Here is a 15,716-nt window from a genome sequence, read left to right on the forward strand (position 1 = left end):
AATAAAAGCAGATAAAACAATGTCCTTCAAAGATGACTGCTGTCAGGAAGCAACTTTCATTGTCTTTTCTTAATTATGGTTTTGCCGAAGTCTGTGGGACTGATGGTTAGTAAATTTAAAGCAAGGCAACTGAAATGAGTTCAACCACTCTAAAATAACTCCACTGATTTCACACACACCCCGCCCCCCCCTTCTTTCCCCACCCCACCGCCTTCTTTTTGGAAGTAATGTTTTTTTACAATATATGCCAGAATAGTTGACCACAGAATCCGGCTTTCTGGTAGCATGAAGCCAGAAATAAAAATCTGCAGTCAATGAAAACTATGATACTTTTTTTTTTTTTTTTTGAGCAATAGACTGCTTAATTTACTATTCTTCCCCACATCTGCTGGAAAGGTGCCTTCTTACAGAAAATTAATTTGCTGATGAAGAAACGCCTTGTACTGTGATCAGTAACTACAAAGTGATTAAATCCCAACAAAATAAAAAAACTTGACATAAGATCTATTATGAAATGATAGAAGAGCAATTTTGGCAAGACAGAACAGAATTTATATTATCTAATTGTTGTTTAAATATTGTTTTACTTCATCAGTAGTTATTACCTACATATATGATGGGTAACTCATAATTTTCATTCTTCTTTGTGAAATACGAAGAGGCAATTTTGGCTTGTGGTCGTATTCCTGTACGTTTGAGTGGGTGTGTGTGTGCATTGAATTCCCAGGTGGCATTTACAGGACAGTACGGGTTTGAGGGGTTGAACTTCTGCATCAGGAGAAAGAGGTGACCTCTGGTATCAGAGAGGCAGTATTCGAGCTTGCAATTTTGAACTTAAGTTTGATTGCTTCTCTCCCCTTCCTAGTACGGAGACCTTATTATGTGACGTGGGTGTGTAGCGGTGGTGCTGTCCTCTTGCCTGCAGAAGGGATTTACCCTCGATTTTTGCTTCTGTCACTGATGTGTGATACCTGGTGTCACACAGATGCTTCCTCTGTATAGATGGGTTTGTAGTGACAATTTGTATGCAAAATATTCTAACTGCTTGCTGTGTTGAGATGTTGCAAGACAACAATCACTGCCACTGTAAAACCTCTCATGTTTTCATACCTTTAAAATTAAAAAAAAAAAAATTCTTTAAAGAATTCTGTGCTGTTGGGAAGCAAATTTCTCTATTATTAATTTTAGTTTTGCTGAAGTCTGTGGGCCTGCTCTCTACGTAAAAAAGCAAACAAAAAAATTTCTTTCTTTTTTAAAGACTTTGAAAATGCTGGCCAGATCACAGGATGAGGCAGGAATTCCTGTGAAGCCTGGAATTTTTTCCTGAAGTGTGTGGGAAGCAATCCTGCACCTCACACGTCTGCTCGGATCTAAGTGAGCCAGTCTAGTCTGTGTGGTCAAGTGTACACTTCGTTGAATCCTTAGTGTTTCCCCCAGTGCTCACAACCTGTTTGAACCCCCACACCAAGTGATACCTTTTGCTTATGCCTCAGAAAATTATAGAACTAGTAAATACGATTGGGATATATACTACTTTCCCCAAACCAAATGGTTTAGTTCAGGTAGTGCTGGTTGAAATATATGATATTACGTGTACAAACCCACCTGTGTCACTGTGATCATTATATTAAATATCCATGGCCCAAAGCTGGTGTTTGCTGCCGTGTGGACGTGAACGTCTTCCAAAGTAGTGTCTTCTCTGTGGCAGGGCTTACTGGATGTTACTGGGGTGTCTGGGTTTTCTCCTAGTGATGCCCAGCAGTGGCATCAAGCAGCAGGAAGAGTTTACTTACCTTGCTCCTTGTTTGTTGCTAGCCTTGATAGGCTAGGTTTGTTGTTGGTACCAAGGTACCTTTTTCTTGTTGACAGTGTACTAATCGTTCCCATAAACAAGGAGACATTTTACTCCTCCATCCCTCATGAGTCTCACTTACATTTTTCACATATGCTAGAAAGTATTGTCTTTCGGAAGCTGCTTTTAAGTTCTGAAAAAAAGTGTAATTTTTGTTTTCCCAGTTCTTGATAGATAAAATAACAGAGTGGAAAATGTGTGGGATTTTTTACTTTTCTTTTCTGAAAGATTGTTTTCTCCTGGATCCTCCCATATGTACAATTAAATGTAACGTGTTGAAGAGGACCAATTTAAATGCATTTTAGACTCTTTTTTTTTTGTCCCGAATAGCAAGCTCCTAAAATATATCTCTATATATGTGCATGTGTATATACATATATTTGGCAACAAGGCAATCTGTATTCCTCAGGTGACAGTTTTCAGAGAGAATTGGAACTTTTGTTTGTGATCAGTGCAGTGAAGGAGCTTCACTCTATCAGGGCTTAGAATCATAGAACAGTTTGGGTGGGAAGGGACCTTTCAAGGCCATCTAGTGCAACCCCCCTGCAGGGAGCAGGGACATCTGCAACCAGAGCAGGGTGCTCAGAGCCCCGTCCAGCCTGACCTGGGATGTTTCCAGGGATGGGGCATCCACCACCTCTCTGGGCAACCTGGGCCAGGGGTTCACCACCCTCACTGTGAAAAATTTCTTCCTTCTATCTAGTCTGAATCTGCCTTCTTTTAGTTTAAAGCCATTACCCCTTGTCCTACGGCAACAGGCCCTGCTAAAAAGTCTGTCCCCATTTTTCTCCTAAGCCCCTTTCAGCCCTGGCAGCTTCAGTAAGGTCTCCCCGGAGCCTTCTCTTGTGCTGAACAATAGTTTGAATGCTACCAGTGCTGCTTTGTCCATTGATGAAAGGATGGATGTTTTAGTGTTAGGTTTCCATTCTTAGGTGTCATCTCCACAGAGATTGTAGAGCAAAGTCAACAGCATACCTGGTTGTAGCATTACGTTTGTGCCACTTTATGAATCTTGGCTCTGGCATTCTCTGCCCAAGTTTTAATATAATGTATCTCCTGTCTTCACAGTACAAAAAAATAGTCAGGCAGCTTTTTCCATGTCTCTCACTTTCTCTTTCCTGCGCAAGTGAAGGAAGGAAAGCTACTTTTCCCAGGTACCTGAGAAAGGGTTGCTATTTTTTGTATCTCTCCACTATACTTTCTCCATGAATCCATCCTTGGGGATGTAGCAGTAGTATTGCTTCTGTTGAGTGTAAGAACACTGTTTCACTCTGTGTAAGTGTGTTGGGGCCGCATTCTGCTACAGTTCCTTCTCTCTAGGTGTTTCTATTGCATGAACTGAAATGTTGCAGCTGTTGCTGTCTAATCTTCAGTTCTGTGTTCTTGTATGAACGAGGGCAAGTGAATTGTACTTAATTTTTATGGATTGAACTTCATTTTGGTAGGAAAAAGAATGACTCAATGTTAAAAGCTTTGCTAAAGATCTGAAGGTCTTGCTTGGTATGCCACTGGTTTTGATCCTGGCAACTTGTAGAGGTTAGGCAACTCTGTGGAATTTGTTTGAGAATTTTTCTGTTTTTTAATAACTCAAAGGGAGGAAAAAAACCCCAACCCTGTAAGAATGCTGTACTTGAAAACCTAACTGCTTTGAAATTAAGGGGAAAATGAACCATAATTAAAAGCCGAATGTCTACATTTATGGTTTAAAACCTGGAGCAATTACAATAATCACTCGTACTGTGTTACAGAAGTCCCCAGCATCTTTGGATAGTTGGAGGTGGGTCATGTTGTGTTGTATGACGATTATTCAGTACCTAAGAACTCTCTAGTCAGTTGGTATCCAATAGAATATCTGCCCTGCCTGTCAGCTTCCAGGAAGGAATACATTCTGATGACAGGCAGCCAGGTGGGCAAATTTAGAAGGGTGTTCTAGTTTTATACCATTTGTTTTTAATTACTCTGCATGTTTTTAGCACTGTAACAAGAGACCAACTTTGAGAATAAGTTTAATGTTTTTAAAGTGTGTATGAAAGTATAAGTTCGTTCTTTCTGAAACATGTTTCAAAGCAATTTGAGAGGATTGAATGCTTTTGTTTGATATCAAGAAAAGCCAGTCTACGTAATCTAATGTTGTCTTAGGATGTTCTTCTGTAGGTGAAGAGCTGCCTCTGCTGTAAGCTCACTACATGGTAAATTAGTCTGATATACAGGCAAATTTGCAGGCATCTTAAGAATTTGTTTGATGTCTCTATCTTGAAGCATTTCCTATTGAAAAATTTTGAAATCATTCTTTTTGGCTGCTGTTTCTACCGATATCCTTACCTCCTCTTCTAGTCCTCAGGAGTTTGGGTACAGCTCAGACAAACTCAACAGCTCCCAAGAGCACGGCTCCACATGAGTTTTCAGCAGCGGACCTGGTTTAGGGGCTTCCCACACAGCCCTGCAGTTAATGTCAGGTTGATACAACACGTCTTAGGACTGTGCCGCAAACGGTATTACCATCTAAATTTAAAAACAGAAAGAAGGGGGACTGTTTCCTCCACCATTGCCTTTCAGAAGGTCGCTGGCAGAGCTGTAGGTAGTTGCTGAGATGGGGTTGAGCAGGTGGGACAGAGAACGCGTGCTGTGCCATGCCCTTTTTGACTTCAGTCTGTGATAGGTTACTCATCAAAAAACTTAATGCTTAGATAGCGGCAGCGACTTTGGCAATCTAATTATGGCAGTATTAAATTTTACAGTATTTTTATATGAGAGCAGTGCTTGAACGGAGGCCATACTACTGACTTTTATAGGCTTAGTTACTGTTCAGGTTTCATTGTGTTGCTACTTTCCTGTTTATTCTGCGGATGGTGATTTTCATACTTTTAATTACAAGGATGTAGCTGCATGAGCTCTGAAATCGTTCAGCCTATATTACATGCTATCTTGTACTATTTTATGTCTGCAAGCATTGAACTGGTTTGGTTTTTTGACTGGCTTTTACTTTGGGAATCTTCAGGAGGACTGCCATTCCTGTAGGTCAGATTGTATGTTAATTGAGTCTGTATAGAGGCTGTACGTTCTTCTCTAGTATCCTGAGCAGTAGGGCCTGTAGTGATAGGACAAGGGGTAATGGCTTTAAACTAAGAGAGGGTAGCTTTAGACTAGATCTAAGGAAGGAATTTTTCACAATCAGGGTGGTGAAACAGTGGAACGTGTTGCCTTTTTAGGTGTTAATATTGGGACACTTTCATGTTGCTTAATGTGGTTTTGGACACAATATCTGATTATTATTTGTCTCTTTTTCCCCATCTGTTAAGGAAAAACACACTTCCCATGTATTCTTCCGTTTTGTTTTCAAGGATCAGTTACCCTGTACTGGTAGGTTTGTTGTGATATTTTTATTTTTATGTGAATGTTGGCAAGGTTCTGCTTTAGTACTTTATTGTTCTTTTCAGCTGATGGTTTTCATTGAGGCATACCAACAGGCAATTAATGAAGATATGAAACATTTGGTGTATCTGATGTGATTTTTGCATTAGCTTAATAACATTAGTTAAAGCAAAGTGGTTGCTTACCTTGAGGTTAAATGTCAGGTTGAGGACACTTTACTTCATGCTTTTTAAAAAGGTGTTATTTCATAAACCAAGTTCTTTCTGTAGACTGCCATTCTATGTGTATTTTCAGTGGCGTCAAGGTAAGCATGGCAGCCATTCAAGCCACAAAGGTAACTGTAGCACAAATGATGTAGTGACACCATTTCACTTTGACAAACAATTCACTTTTGAATATTAGCTTCCTGTTTTATAGTCACTGTACTTCAAATGCATGTTGTCCTGCCTGATACTAGGATGACTGAGCACTGGAATGGCTTGTCCAGAGAGGTTGTGGAGATACTTAAATGTCACCTCGACATGGTCCTGGGCAGGTGGCTCTAGGTGGCCATGCTTGAGGTTGGACAAGATGACTTCCAGAGGTCCCATCTCACCTCAACCATTCAGTGCTTCTGTGATATCTGTGTAAATGAACTAATGGATTGGTAAAATTAAGTGCTTCACAGAGATATTTTACTACTGTTTTGTAATGATTTTTCACTTTTAAGTATAGGAACCCAATTGCCTGTGTAACCATTTTTATTTTCTTTCCCCTCCTCTCGTAGTGCTGACTTAAAGCTCTTGGAAGAAGCCACAATCTCAATCTGCAAGTCTTTAGGTGAGAAATAGTGACACCTTAACTTTTTGCCACATGCTTTATCAGAAAAGTTAAGAAACAGCATTCATGTGCACATCTATGTGTTCAGTGTACTTAACTCTACTTCTGTGTGTTCCACTAGTAAGATTAAAGTAGTGTAAAGAGTGTGTTTTTATATATATGTATCTCCCAAACTTTTCGCAACTTCCATTAACTGTTTTGTAGAACTTGAAATAACTGAAAGGTTTTACACAAGTAACGCCATGCCTACTACCTCCTTTTCCCAGTGCCCTCTAAGCTGATCAGTAAGGGGAAAGAATTAATCAAAGGATGAAAGGAAGGCATAATACAAACACGATAAACAGTGTTTCAAAAAGATAAAAGCTAGTTGTGAAAACTTGCCCAGTTTTCTGACAGGAGATTATTGTGCTGTACACAAGTCTTGGAAAAGAAGCAGTATGAGCTCCACATTTTGGATATTTTAAATCTAGGATGAAAAGTACTGTTTAGAGAACAGTCATAAGGAGTCATAAGGCATGTACTGCAGAATCTTAAGAATAACAGCTGTACAGAAAAACAGACGTACTGTCTTTTATGTAGAAATATTTAAGCCATTGAAATTTGACTTTGTTCTATATATTGTTTGATCTAAATAGTGTTGACGCATGCTATATAATCATATCTTATTTTTCCTCATCTAGTCGAGAAGAATCCTCGAACAGGAAACCTTGGATCGTTGATTAAAGTCTTTCTTTCTAGAACCAAAGAGTTAAAAATTTCAGCAGAATGTCAGAAGTAAGTACCTGGAAAAAAACTGTGCATACCATTTCCTTTTTCAAATGTTCCTTTTGTTGCTAGCTCTTGAGTTTTTTACTTTCTAGTTAACATAATCACAGACCAAAACTTAGAATTTTCATAAATTAGTGTTTGAAACAGAGCAAGTATCTAGTACTTTTCCAAACACAGAAGCTTAAGTGTAATAGGTAAATAGATTGCTGGGGAAAAAGACATGTTTGTGGTCATCCTGTGTGTGATAAAAACACATTTGTATACAAAAATGGTTTAACTTCTGGTTATTACTGGTTTAGAGCTGTTTAAAAATCACCTGACCTGTTTAGCTAAATCTTAATGTATGAGCCAGTATTTTGTTTTGGAAATATTTTAAATTGGATTGGGTTTGAACACAAACTTCTATATAAAGACATTGCTTTCAAATTGTATCATGCAACTGCCATTTGTTTTGCTTGCCTCTTTCAGAAGTAGGAAAGAACTCCCAGAGCTTACATGTGCAGCACTGTATAGTTTTTGCAGGAAGCTTTCTGTAATTTTTCCCTTGCAGCCATAGACAAATGTACAACTCTCATCAGATCTAGGGCTTCAAACAGGAAGACTTTCTTTTTAATGCGCCCTTGCTCCCAGGACTGCCCTCAACCTTTTTGCTTTTATCTGGAGAAAGAAGTTATTCCTGCCTGGGTAGCTCCTGCTGCTTTAATCCAAAAATACCTCGACAATACAGCTTCAAGCAAGATCTTGACCATATGCTGTTGTATGGGCTTCCCAGCAGTTGCTTATTTGGACTCAAGAAAACTGTCATGAGGCTATATTCCCCTTGCGTTCAGAAAGCTTGGAAAATACCTCTGTGTGTTGCATAGAAAAATCTTGCTATATTGTGCTTCTGAAGTCCGTAAATGCCTATGGTCATCTGAAGGCTATTTGACTGGGAAAAGCACTTACATTCAGGGAGCCAGAGTAGCTTTCGTATTGAAACTGTTGGAAATTTTCAAATGTTTGGGTGGCTTGAGTCCATAGTACCTAGAAACCTTTAGAAGTGTGCTGAGCCATCTGTTGAGCTCTTTGAATGGCAGCTATGGTGTTTTTAACAATACAAACTCAGTTAAGAATATGATTGTACTCTCTTGGGGGAAGAAAAAAGTATTACTTTTACATACATTTCTAGTTTGTTTGCTGTAGCATCAACTGAAGACTGCCTGCTTGAGGACTTTGGCTTTTCCTTGCTTCAGCCGTAGGAACCCCTTTGTCTACTCTGGCATACGTTTTCTTGTGGGTTTTGATGCATGTTCGCAGGTTAAGCATTACTGATTCTTCTTTGTTTCTGCTTCTTTTCTAGTCACCTCTTTATTTGGCAGGCTCACAATGCACTGTTTATTATTTGCTGTTTGCTGAAAGTGTTCATCAGTCGAATGTCGGAAGAGGAGCTCCAGCTCCATTTTACCTACGAAGAGAAAGCACCAGGCTCATACGGTAGGTATATAGAGTGCTAGTGAAACAAATAACCCACAAGAAATTAAAAAGTTCTGCTGTTTGTAGGTGTGGTGCTTAGGGACGTGCTTTAGTGGTGTACTTGGTAGTGTTAGGTTAATGGCTGGACTCGATCTTAAGGGTCTTTTCCAACCTAAATAATTCTATGATTCTATTATTCTATATTTACTTAGACTAAAAATCCCAAACTTTGCTTTAAAACTAGAAATGAAGTACCAATGAGGTTACATACAACATGTTTGGGACAACCTGGGAGGTTGAAAATATGTAGTCAGTTGTAAAACTGACTTCCTTCCTTTGGAGTCTGAAGTAATTCAGTGTAAACCATCTTCCTTTGTATCATACATGTGAAAGAGAACACCGTCAAAATGTGACAAGGGCGTTTTGTTACGTATTGACTGTTGTCTTCTGCTGGAATTAAATGTTTGTTAACAAGCTGTTGGCTTGTTATGGGTTCTTACAGCAAAATAGACCTCTTCTGGTGCAGGAGTTGTTGGGTTTATTTTTTCCTTAAAGTTTTGTATTAAACTTAACAGGGTCATTTATTTACAAACTTCATCTGGCATTGTTTTAAATAATTCTTTGGAAGTAATGTTGTAGACCTACCTTAGCTTCAATCATTTTCGTACAGTTTGAAAGGTGGTAATGGTCCTCTTCAGAAGAACAGAATAGAACTGGGGTGAAGCTGACCACATACTACTGTAGGAATGGTGATGTTGCAATTACTTAGTGTTTCTTTTCACGTATGTTTCATAAACTAGCAGCAGCCAGAGAGTGGAATGAATGCAATCTTTAGGAATCTAGTGGGAGAAGGTAACACTAATGTGATTACAACTGATCCATTGAAAAGGCAACTGCTAAAATTTAGTGGGCAGTAGTTTATACAAGAGTACAGAAAGTCAAAGCATTTATAGAATCATTTGGGTTGGAAAAGACTTTTAAGATTGAGTACAACCGTTAACCCAGCACTGCCAAGTCCATCACTGAACCATGTCCCTAAGCACCGCATCTACACGTCTTTTAAAGACCTCCAGGGATGGTGACTCCACCACCTCCCTGGGCAGCCTGTTCCTATGCTTGACCACTGTCTCCATAAATAAATTTTTCCTAACGTCCAGTCTAAACCCCCCCCCGGCGCAACTTGAGGACGTTTCCTCTCATTCCATCACTGTTACTTGGGAGAAGACACCAATACCCACCTCACTGCAACCTCCTTTCAGGCAGTTGTAGAGAGCGGTAAGGTCTCCCCTCAGCCTCCTTTTCTTCAGGCCAAAGAACCCCAGTTTGCTCAGCTGCTCCTTATAAGACGTGTGCTCTAGACCCTTTAGGCAGAAGGTTCAAAAATAAGTGCATCTTCAGGAAATGGAGCATGTTCCAAACAAGACGAAACATGGCAGAGATGATGCTCAAATAATACAGCTGTTCTCTTTCTGCTATCCAGCCCTTCTTTTTGAATGTAGATAATTTGAATGTATTCAAAATCAGTTTGATTACAGCAAAAAGAAAGTCATAGCACTGTCTGCCACAAATCTTTGTGTAGCAGCTTATCAAGGTGATTATGATGGATAATGCTGGCACAGGAGCCTTTATTTCCTTTGCTTTGTTGTAAAGATACTGTTGAGTTTGTAGTTGCATCTTATTTATTGCATAAAGCCAAAAATGGTCTGGCAAAAAGGTATCAGAATGCTCATACAGTGCAAGTGAAGTGTGGGAGAATAACCAAAAGTATCAGACTGTGGATTTTGCTCAACAGTCAGTCCGGCAAGGACATGTGTTGAGAATGCCTAATAGCTGCTTGCTCATTGAATATTGAAAACTGTTCATTAAAACCTGTTTAACTCCTTGGTGCCTGCTGTTGCTCTGGGGATATCAGGCTTCTGGTGCCAAAAGACGAAGTGCTACATGTTGAAATAGTTTAATGTATTTAAACTGTGGTGAGTAATCTCAGAGAATGAAGCCAGCTAACCGATGCCTTAGAAAGGAACACCTGCTTATAATAAGCTACAGTTGCAGACTGCCTATGGGTTTATAATTGGTTTAAAAAAAGTTGCCCACCTCTTGCTTCAGTGGTATAGTGTAGCACAGTAGAACGGATGGAAAAGCTGAAATGTTTTGTTAGCTTGAACCCTCGTGATCTTTATTCCTTATGCTGGGAGTTCCTTGCAGCATGGAATGAAAGGTGATTCTTGTCACTGGGGTAGATCCATATTGATACCATATCTAGTAGCACTTGACTAATTCACAGTGACATTTATTAGTGACAATTTTGTGCATATTGATGGCAAATGTACTTAGCAATTATCTTTGAGCAGATTGTTCGCTGGATGTTCTTGATTAGGAAGGTAATTGTGTGTGGTCTGCTGGTGAGAGCAGGGCATGGAGGCAGGAAATGAACTCTTCCTTGAGCCGTGGCTCGAGCCTGCCGCTGCTTTTGACTCGGGTTTCCAACTGGAGATGGTTCTTGCGACCTTCCTCAAGGTATTGAGGTTCATAACATGCTCTGTTTACATAGCCATCATTTTTGGTTCCTGACAAATCTTCACATAAGTTTTTTAAAGTATTTATAGAGTGTGGTAATAAGGTGAATGCCTTTGTGTGGCTTTTATGCTTAGCTATAGGAAAAGTAAAGTATCATTAACAGAGTGTAATTAACTGCTGTTGTGTTAGGGCCTATTAACGTGAGCAGAAAAAAAAAGAATTTTTTTGTTTGTTTTTTCATAATTATGTCAAGTGTAGCTTTCTCAAATTTTTATTTTTTTATTCTTCGGAAACTAGAGCATGCCTCATTATTGTGAAGTTTACACAGTTTTATTAGTACTTTTACTGAAGTTTTACCTACTTAACACTATCTTTTTGGTGAACATGCTTTTTTAAAAAATTTAAGTTCTTAGTCATCCTTGCTGTCTTTTCAGTTATCAGAGCTTGATATAATTTTACTATTCTCCACCTACGAGCATGATAAAACAAATGTTATAAAATATATTATTACATTACTTATAGAATGTAAAGAAACTATCCATATAGATAATAGTTGGTCTCTTCTCCCAAGTAACTAGTGACAGAATGAGAGGAAATAGCCTCAAGTTGTGCCAGAAGAGGTTCAGACTGGATAGTAGGAAAAATTTCTTCACTGAGAGGGTGGTCAAGCATTGGAACAGGCTGCCCAGGGAGGTGGTGGAGTCCCCATCTCTGGAAGTGTTCAAAAAACATGTGGACGTGGCACTTGGGCACATGGTTTAGTGGGCATGGTGGTGTCGGGTTGATGGTTGGACCTGATGATCTTAAAGGTCTTTTCCAACCTTAATGATTCTGTAATGAAAGCTTTAATACTATGTCTGACTTTTGAAGTACTGTTTGTTGATTTTCTTAATGGCTGGTGGGTAGTTATTGGAAAGAACAGTACAACCAACCAACAGCACAACCAACCTCTTTCCTCTGGTCTGTTTTTGTATGCCTTGTTCAATCTCACAGCCTCCTGAGCAAAAGTAACCGTTCTTTTCAGGTTCATCTTAAAACTCCTTTGGAACCCACTGTGTGGTGGTGTTTGTTTCCCTGTTTAAACTATGAGCATCACTTCTTTTTCCTTATAGTCTGAGAATATATCCTAGTATCATGTTCCCCGATTTTAAATACAGCACTTGGGAACTCAGAGTGCGTAACTGCAGCATCAGCACATCCGGCTGCTCACGCTGCAGTTGCTCAGAGCATCAGCACCCGTTGTATGGTATTTGGTATGTTGGGCAGAAGTCTATAGTGTATGATAGTAATGATGTATGGAAAATATCCTTGTCACTGGCTACTCAGCAATATGTCTTGTATTTTGACAGCTTATATATGACATAGCCACTATGGTTTAGTTAATATTTTTGGTAACTCTTATCTGGAAGAATTCTCCCGCATTTTGCAATTCATATGCTTTCCCTTTTTCTGAATGTCCAGTTTGTGCTTTTCCCTGGTAGACAGTGTTTTCAACTCAGAAGAAAACTGTACAATCGTGTTTTGTTTCAAAAAATTTGATTATTGAGGTGCAAAAACTCTTGAGTGCATGTTGTAGCCTACCATTACAAAGTTGTAATGGATAAATTGCACAGGATCAAGTCCCTGCTCGCAGCACTGTTTATCGATTTCCTTCAAGAATAGTCAGACCATTAGTAGAAGTTTGTTCCTTTTCACAGTTTTCAGAGGGTTCTTTTGCCCAGGAAGTGGACCTTTGCCTCTTCATCCGTACTTGGGATTTTTTGTATAATTTTGGAGGATATTGCACAATTTTGACTGTAGGAAAATCTTTATAGAGACTTAAACAATATTCTTTAGGATTCATCTGAGAAATGCTGATATTAATAAATCCTAAACTGGACTCAGCATATGCTGATCTGAAGCTGGAGTTTTGCCGACACAAATCATTCATGTTTCCATGAGGCTTCTGTTGTCTGTACCCCATAAATTCTGCACGGCCTTTAAGGGTACTGTGATTCAGAGGTGTAAGAGAGCACATACTGTATATTGTACTTTAAATCAAACCAGCAATTAATTTAACCTGTTCCCTGACCCGTAGTAGGAAACCTTATTCATTCTTCGTAGAGAAGTTTTTATCGCACGGCTGCTGAGAACTGCATTTGGTGTAGTATAGCCAATAAGAGGACATAGAGGAGGGAATAAATAACAATACATTTACTGCAACCCTTAAATGATTTCCTATCATATAAAGGAAATGAGGGATGGCAATTAGTTTATGTACTCATTATTAACACTCTTAAGTGAAAGTTGGGAGCTTTTGAGAGTCCTCAGAGCTAAAGACCAAACCACAAAACCCAAAGAAGCTTTAAGTCTACTGGTTGTGTAACTAATTGAATGGGTGAGGCTTTAGGTACTGTTTTACAAGTAACAAATTATTTCATTACTGATGTACAGGTTCTATCCTATCTGTAGGAGCAACAGGGCAGAAAAACAGGTAGCATCTAAGGCGAGGCTGCACCTTGCTATGCCTGAATATCTTAGTAACATTAAACACATCCAGCTGCTACAGCAGCTCAGATCAGGCCATGACAATATGGAGAAGAAAGACTGTTTTACTGTCTGTGTTAGACCCTGTATCATGGCCAAGGATGGAGCTGGGCTGCTTTTACTAGAATTGGAGTTTCCTGGCACATATACTTTCCTCTGGATGAGCCATTTTGCCTGTGTAGTGTCTGCTAATGCAGTGTTTGTAACATGCATAGCTTTTTCAAAAGCTAAACACAAAGTATTATTTTTTTTAATGTAGAAAAAAACCCAAAACGCCAAACAACCCAAACCAAACAAATCACACCAAAAACCTCACCATGCAAGTAATCCACATGTTTGAGGACTTAAATATGGCTGATGAAAAATGGTGCTGCAGCGTAACTGGACTTTTAAAAAGCTGTGTGTGTTTGCAGTTACTTCTGCAGTGGGATAGAGTTTAGAAGATGCACCTATGATTCCTGTCTCTGCAAGTCTGCTTTAATCTTATCTGGACAGATTCACCCTTTACTTATTTTCCCCAAGGCTTTACACGTGTCTTTGATCCAAGTATGTGATCTATTAATGTGAATGAGTATTGTGTGTATTGTCTTTATCCTGCTATTCAAAAAGGCATTGTTTATGAAAACACATAGTGTTCCATGTTTATAGCCTGCTCTCACGTTATAGATTTGGCATGCATCCGCCTCATTGTCTTGGCAAGACAAGGATTAAACAAGAATGCATATGCCCCAGTGGGAAAAAGGATACATTAATTATTGTAGCTGAATGACATTGATTAGAGCAATTAAGCTTTTTTTTTAAAAACAAAAATAGTTTGAGACCAGAGCGGGAAAGACTAACATCTTCCATTCTATGTGATTGTGCTAATCCGATATTTTCTTGCTTTATTTTGGATGTAGTGTGGGCAAAAAGCCCTCTTTCATATTCAAATAACATAATTCAAAAAGAGTTGTGTATATAGCATAGTAGAAGAAACTATATTCTTAAAATGCACTTTTTTTCATCCTTTTTCTTCTCTTCTCCCTTTCCTCAATTGTCAAGAGAAAAAATTAGGTACCTTCTGGAAACTAATAGCAGTCTTGCTCGACAAGCATTTTCTAGATTCAAAAAACCTTGGGAAACAGTTGTGTTCAAGTTACTTCAGAATACATTATCTGGGCTTTATTATTGGTGGTGGTTTCTGTCGAAGGTTAAATACTCCTAACAGTTCTTGATTTTTACTAACAGGAGCTGCATTGTGTTACTCGTGGGGGATTCTATATAAAGGAAACCATGTTTCCGTGATAAAAAACTGATTTCCTTTAGAACGTGCAGTTCACTAGGTGACAATTTTTAACATGTTTTTAATAAACTGATTGTGGAAAGAAAGAATTTTGCTTTATTATGAATATTCCCTCTGGTGTGCTTCTTAAAATTGAGTTCTGGATTTAAGAACAAAGTTGGGTTAAACAGAGTAACACCGCCATATAACCTGGCTATAATGTTGTGTTTATTGCAGGATGTATTTATTTGAAAATACAAAATAAACAAGCATTTGGGTAATCATTGTGCTGCAAATGCTCTAATGCCTATCAGGTAATGCAGAGGGAAAAATATGCGTGCTCTTGGGCCATTCAGCACTGTAAAACCCTGCATTACTTTGTGTTGTAGGTTTCTCTTTATAATTTTATTTTGAAAGCAGAAAAAATCATAATGAGCCAAAAGATTTATCTTATTTTGTTTTGGTATTATATGACAACTTCAAATGGTTCATTAAGCTTTTTCCTCAGTAAGTCTTGCAAGTCTTTTAAAAACTGCAGTGCTAATGTAAAATACCAGCAATTTTATTGCTTAGAATAGTTGCATTTTAAAAATAATTTTAATCATCCCATGCATTTTGTCACATTGTGTGTGAGTAGAGAATAATTTCTGCTCACTTAAAATGTACTTTGGAAATTCATGAATCCTTACGTGTCATTGAAATGTGTAAAAACTCTTCAATAAATAAATGTGTATTCATGAAAAAAGTGGTGTGTAGATTTAATTGGTTAAGAGCAGCAGTGATGTGTATAGTGGGCTGCATTCAGTTGACAGATCACAATTTAGAATATTGTTTAGGGTATGTTAGACAAATGAAACTGTTTTCTATCTGTGATTATTCTTCACTTGGGATTAAAAAAAGAGGTGGGAAAATATGCAAAGTGCAGGGGATTTTGAGAGGAGACTTGAACTGTGGACCAGTGAGAAGTCACTAGTGATCAGTTTAACTGTTGGTAATAACAGCATTTCGTATGAACTTAGGTAAATAGTGAAGTAAGGCTTGATGTGCTTAATATTAGCATACTTCCTACAATGCCAACATCTCAATTATCCAGTTGTTACTTGTTTTATGTATAAAAGGCTTAGTAGCACCATTTCCTCTGATGATAAT

At 38.5% G+C, this 15,716-nt stretch overlaps 1 protein-coding gene across 2 annotated transcripts in view; it reads left to right on the forward strand.

Annotated features, from left to right (window-relative positions):
- Window positions 1–15,716, forward strand: part of LOC309415175 (dymeclin) — a gene marked incomplete at its 3' end in the record, with an annotated part of 207,387 nt that overhangs the window by 5,376 nt on the left and 186,295 nt on the right. For both annotated transcript variants that reach the window (XM_082012615.1, XM_082012616.1), the window contains exons 2-4: window positions 5,991–6,043; window positions 6,724–6,817; window positions 8,151–8,284. In XM_082012615.1, the coding sequence (XP_081868741.1) occupies window positions 5,991–6,043; window positions 6,724–6,817; window positions 8,151–8,284 (281 nt within the window). The remainder of the gene's footprint in view (window positions 1–5,990; window positions 6,044–6,723; window positions 6,818–8,150; window positions 8,285–15,716) is intronic.

The sequence above is a fragment of the Phaethon aethereus genome (assembly GCF_964289735.1).
Source record: "Phaethon aethereus genome assembly, chromosome: W".
NCBI classification, from domain to species: domain Eukaryota; kingdom Metazoa; phylum Chordata; class Aves; order Phaethontiformes; family Phaethontidae; genus Phaethon; species Phaethon aethereus.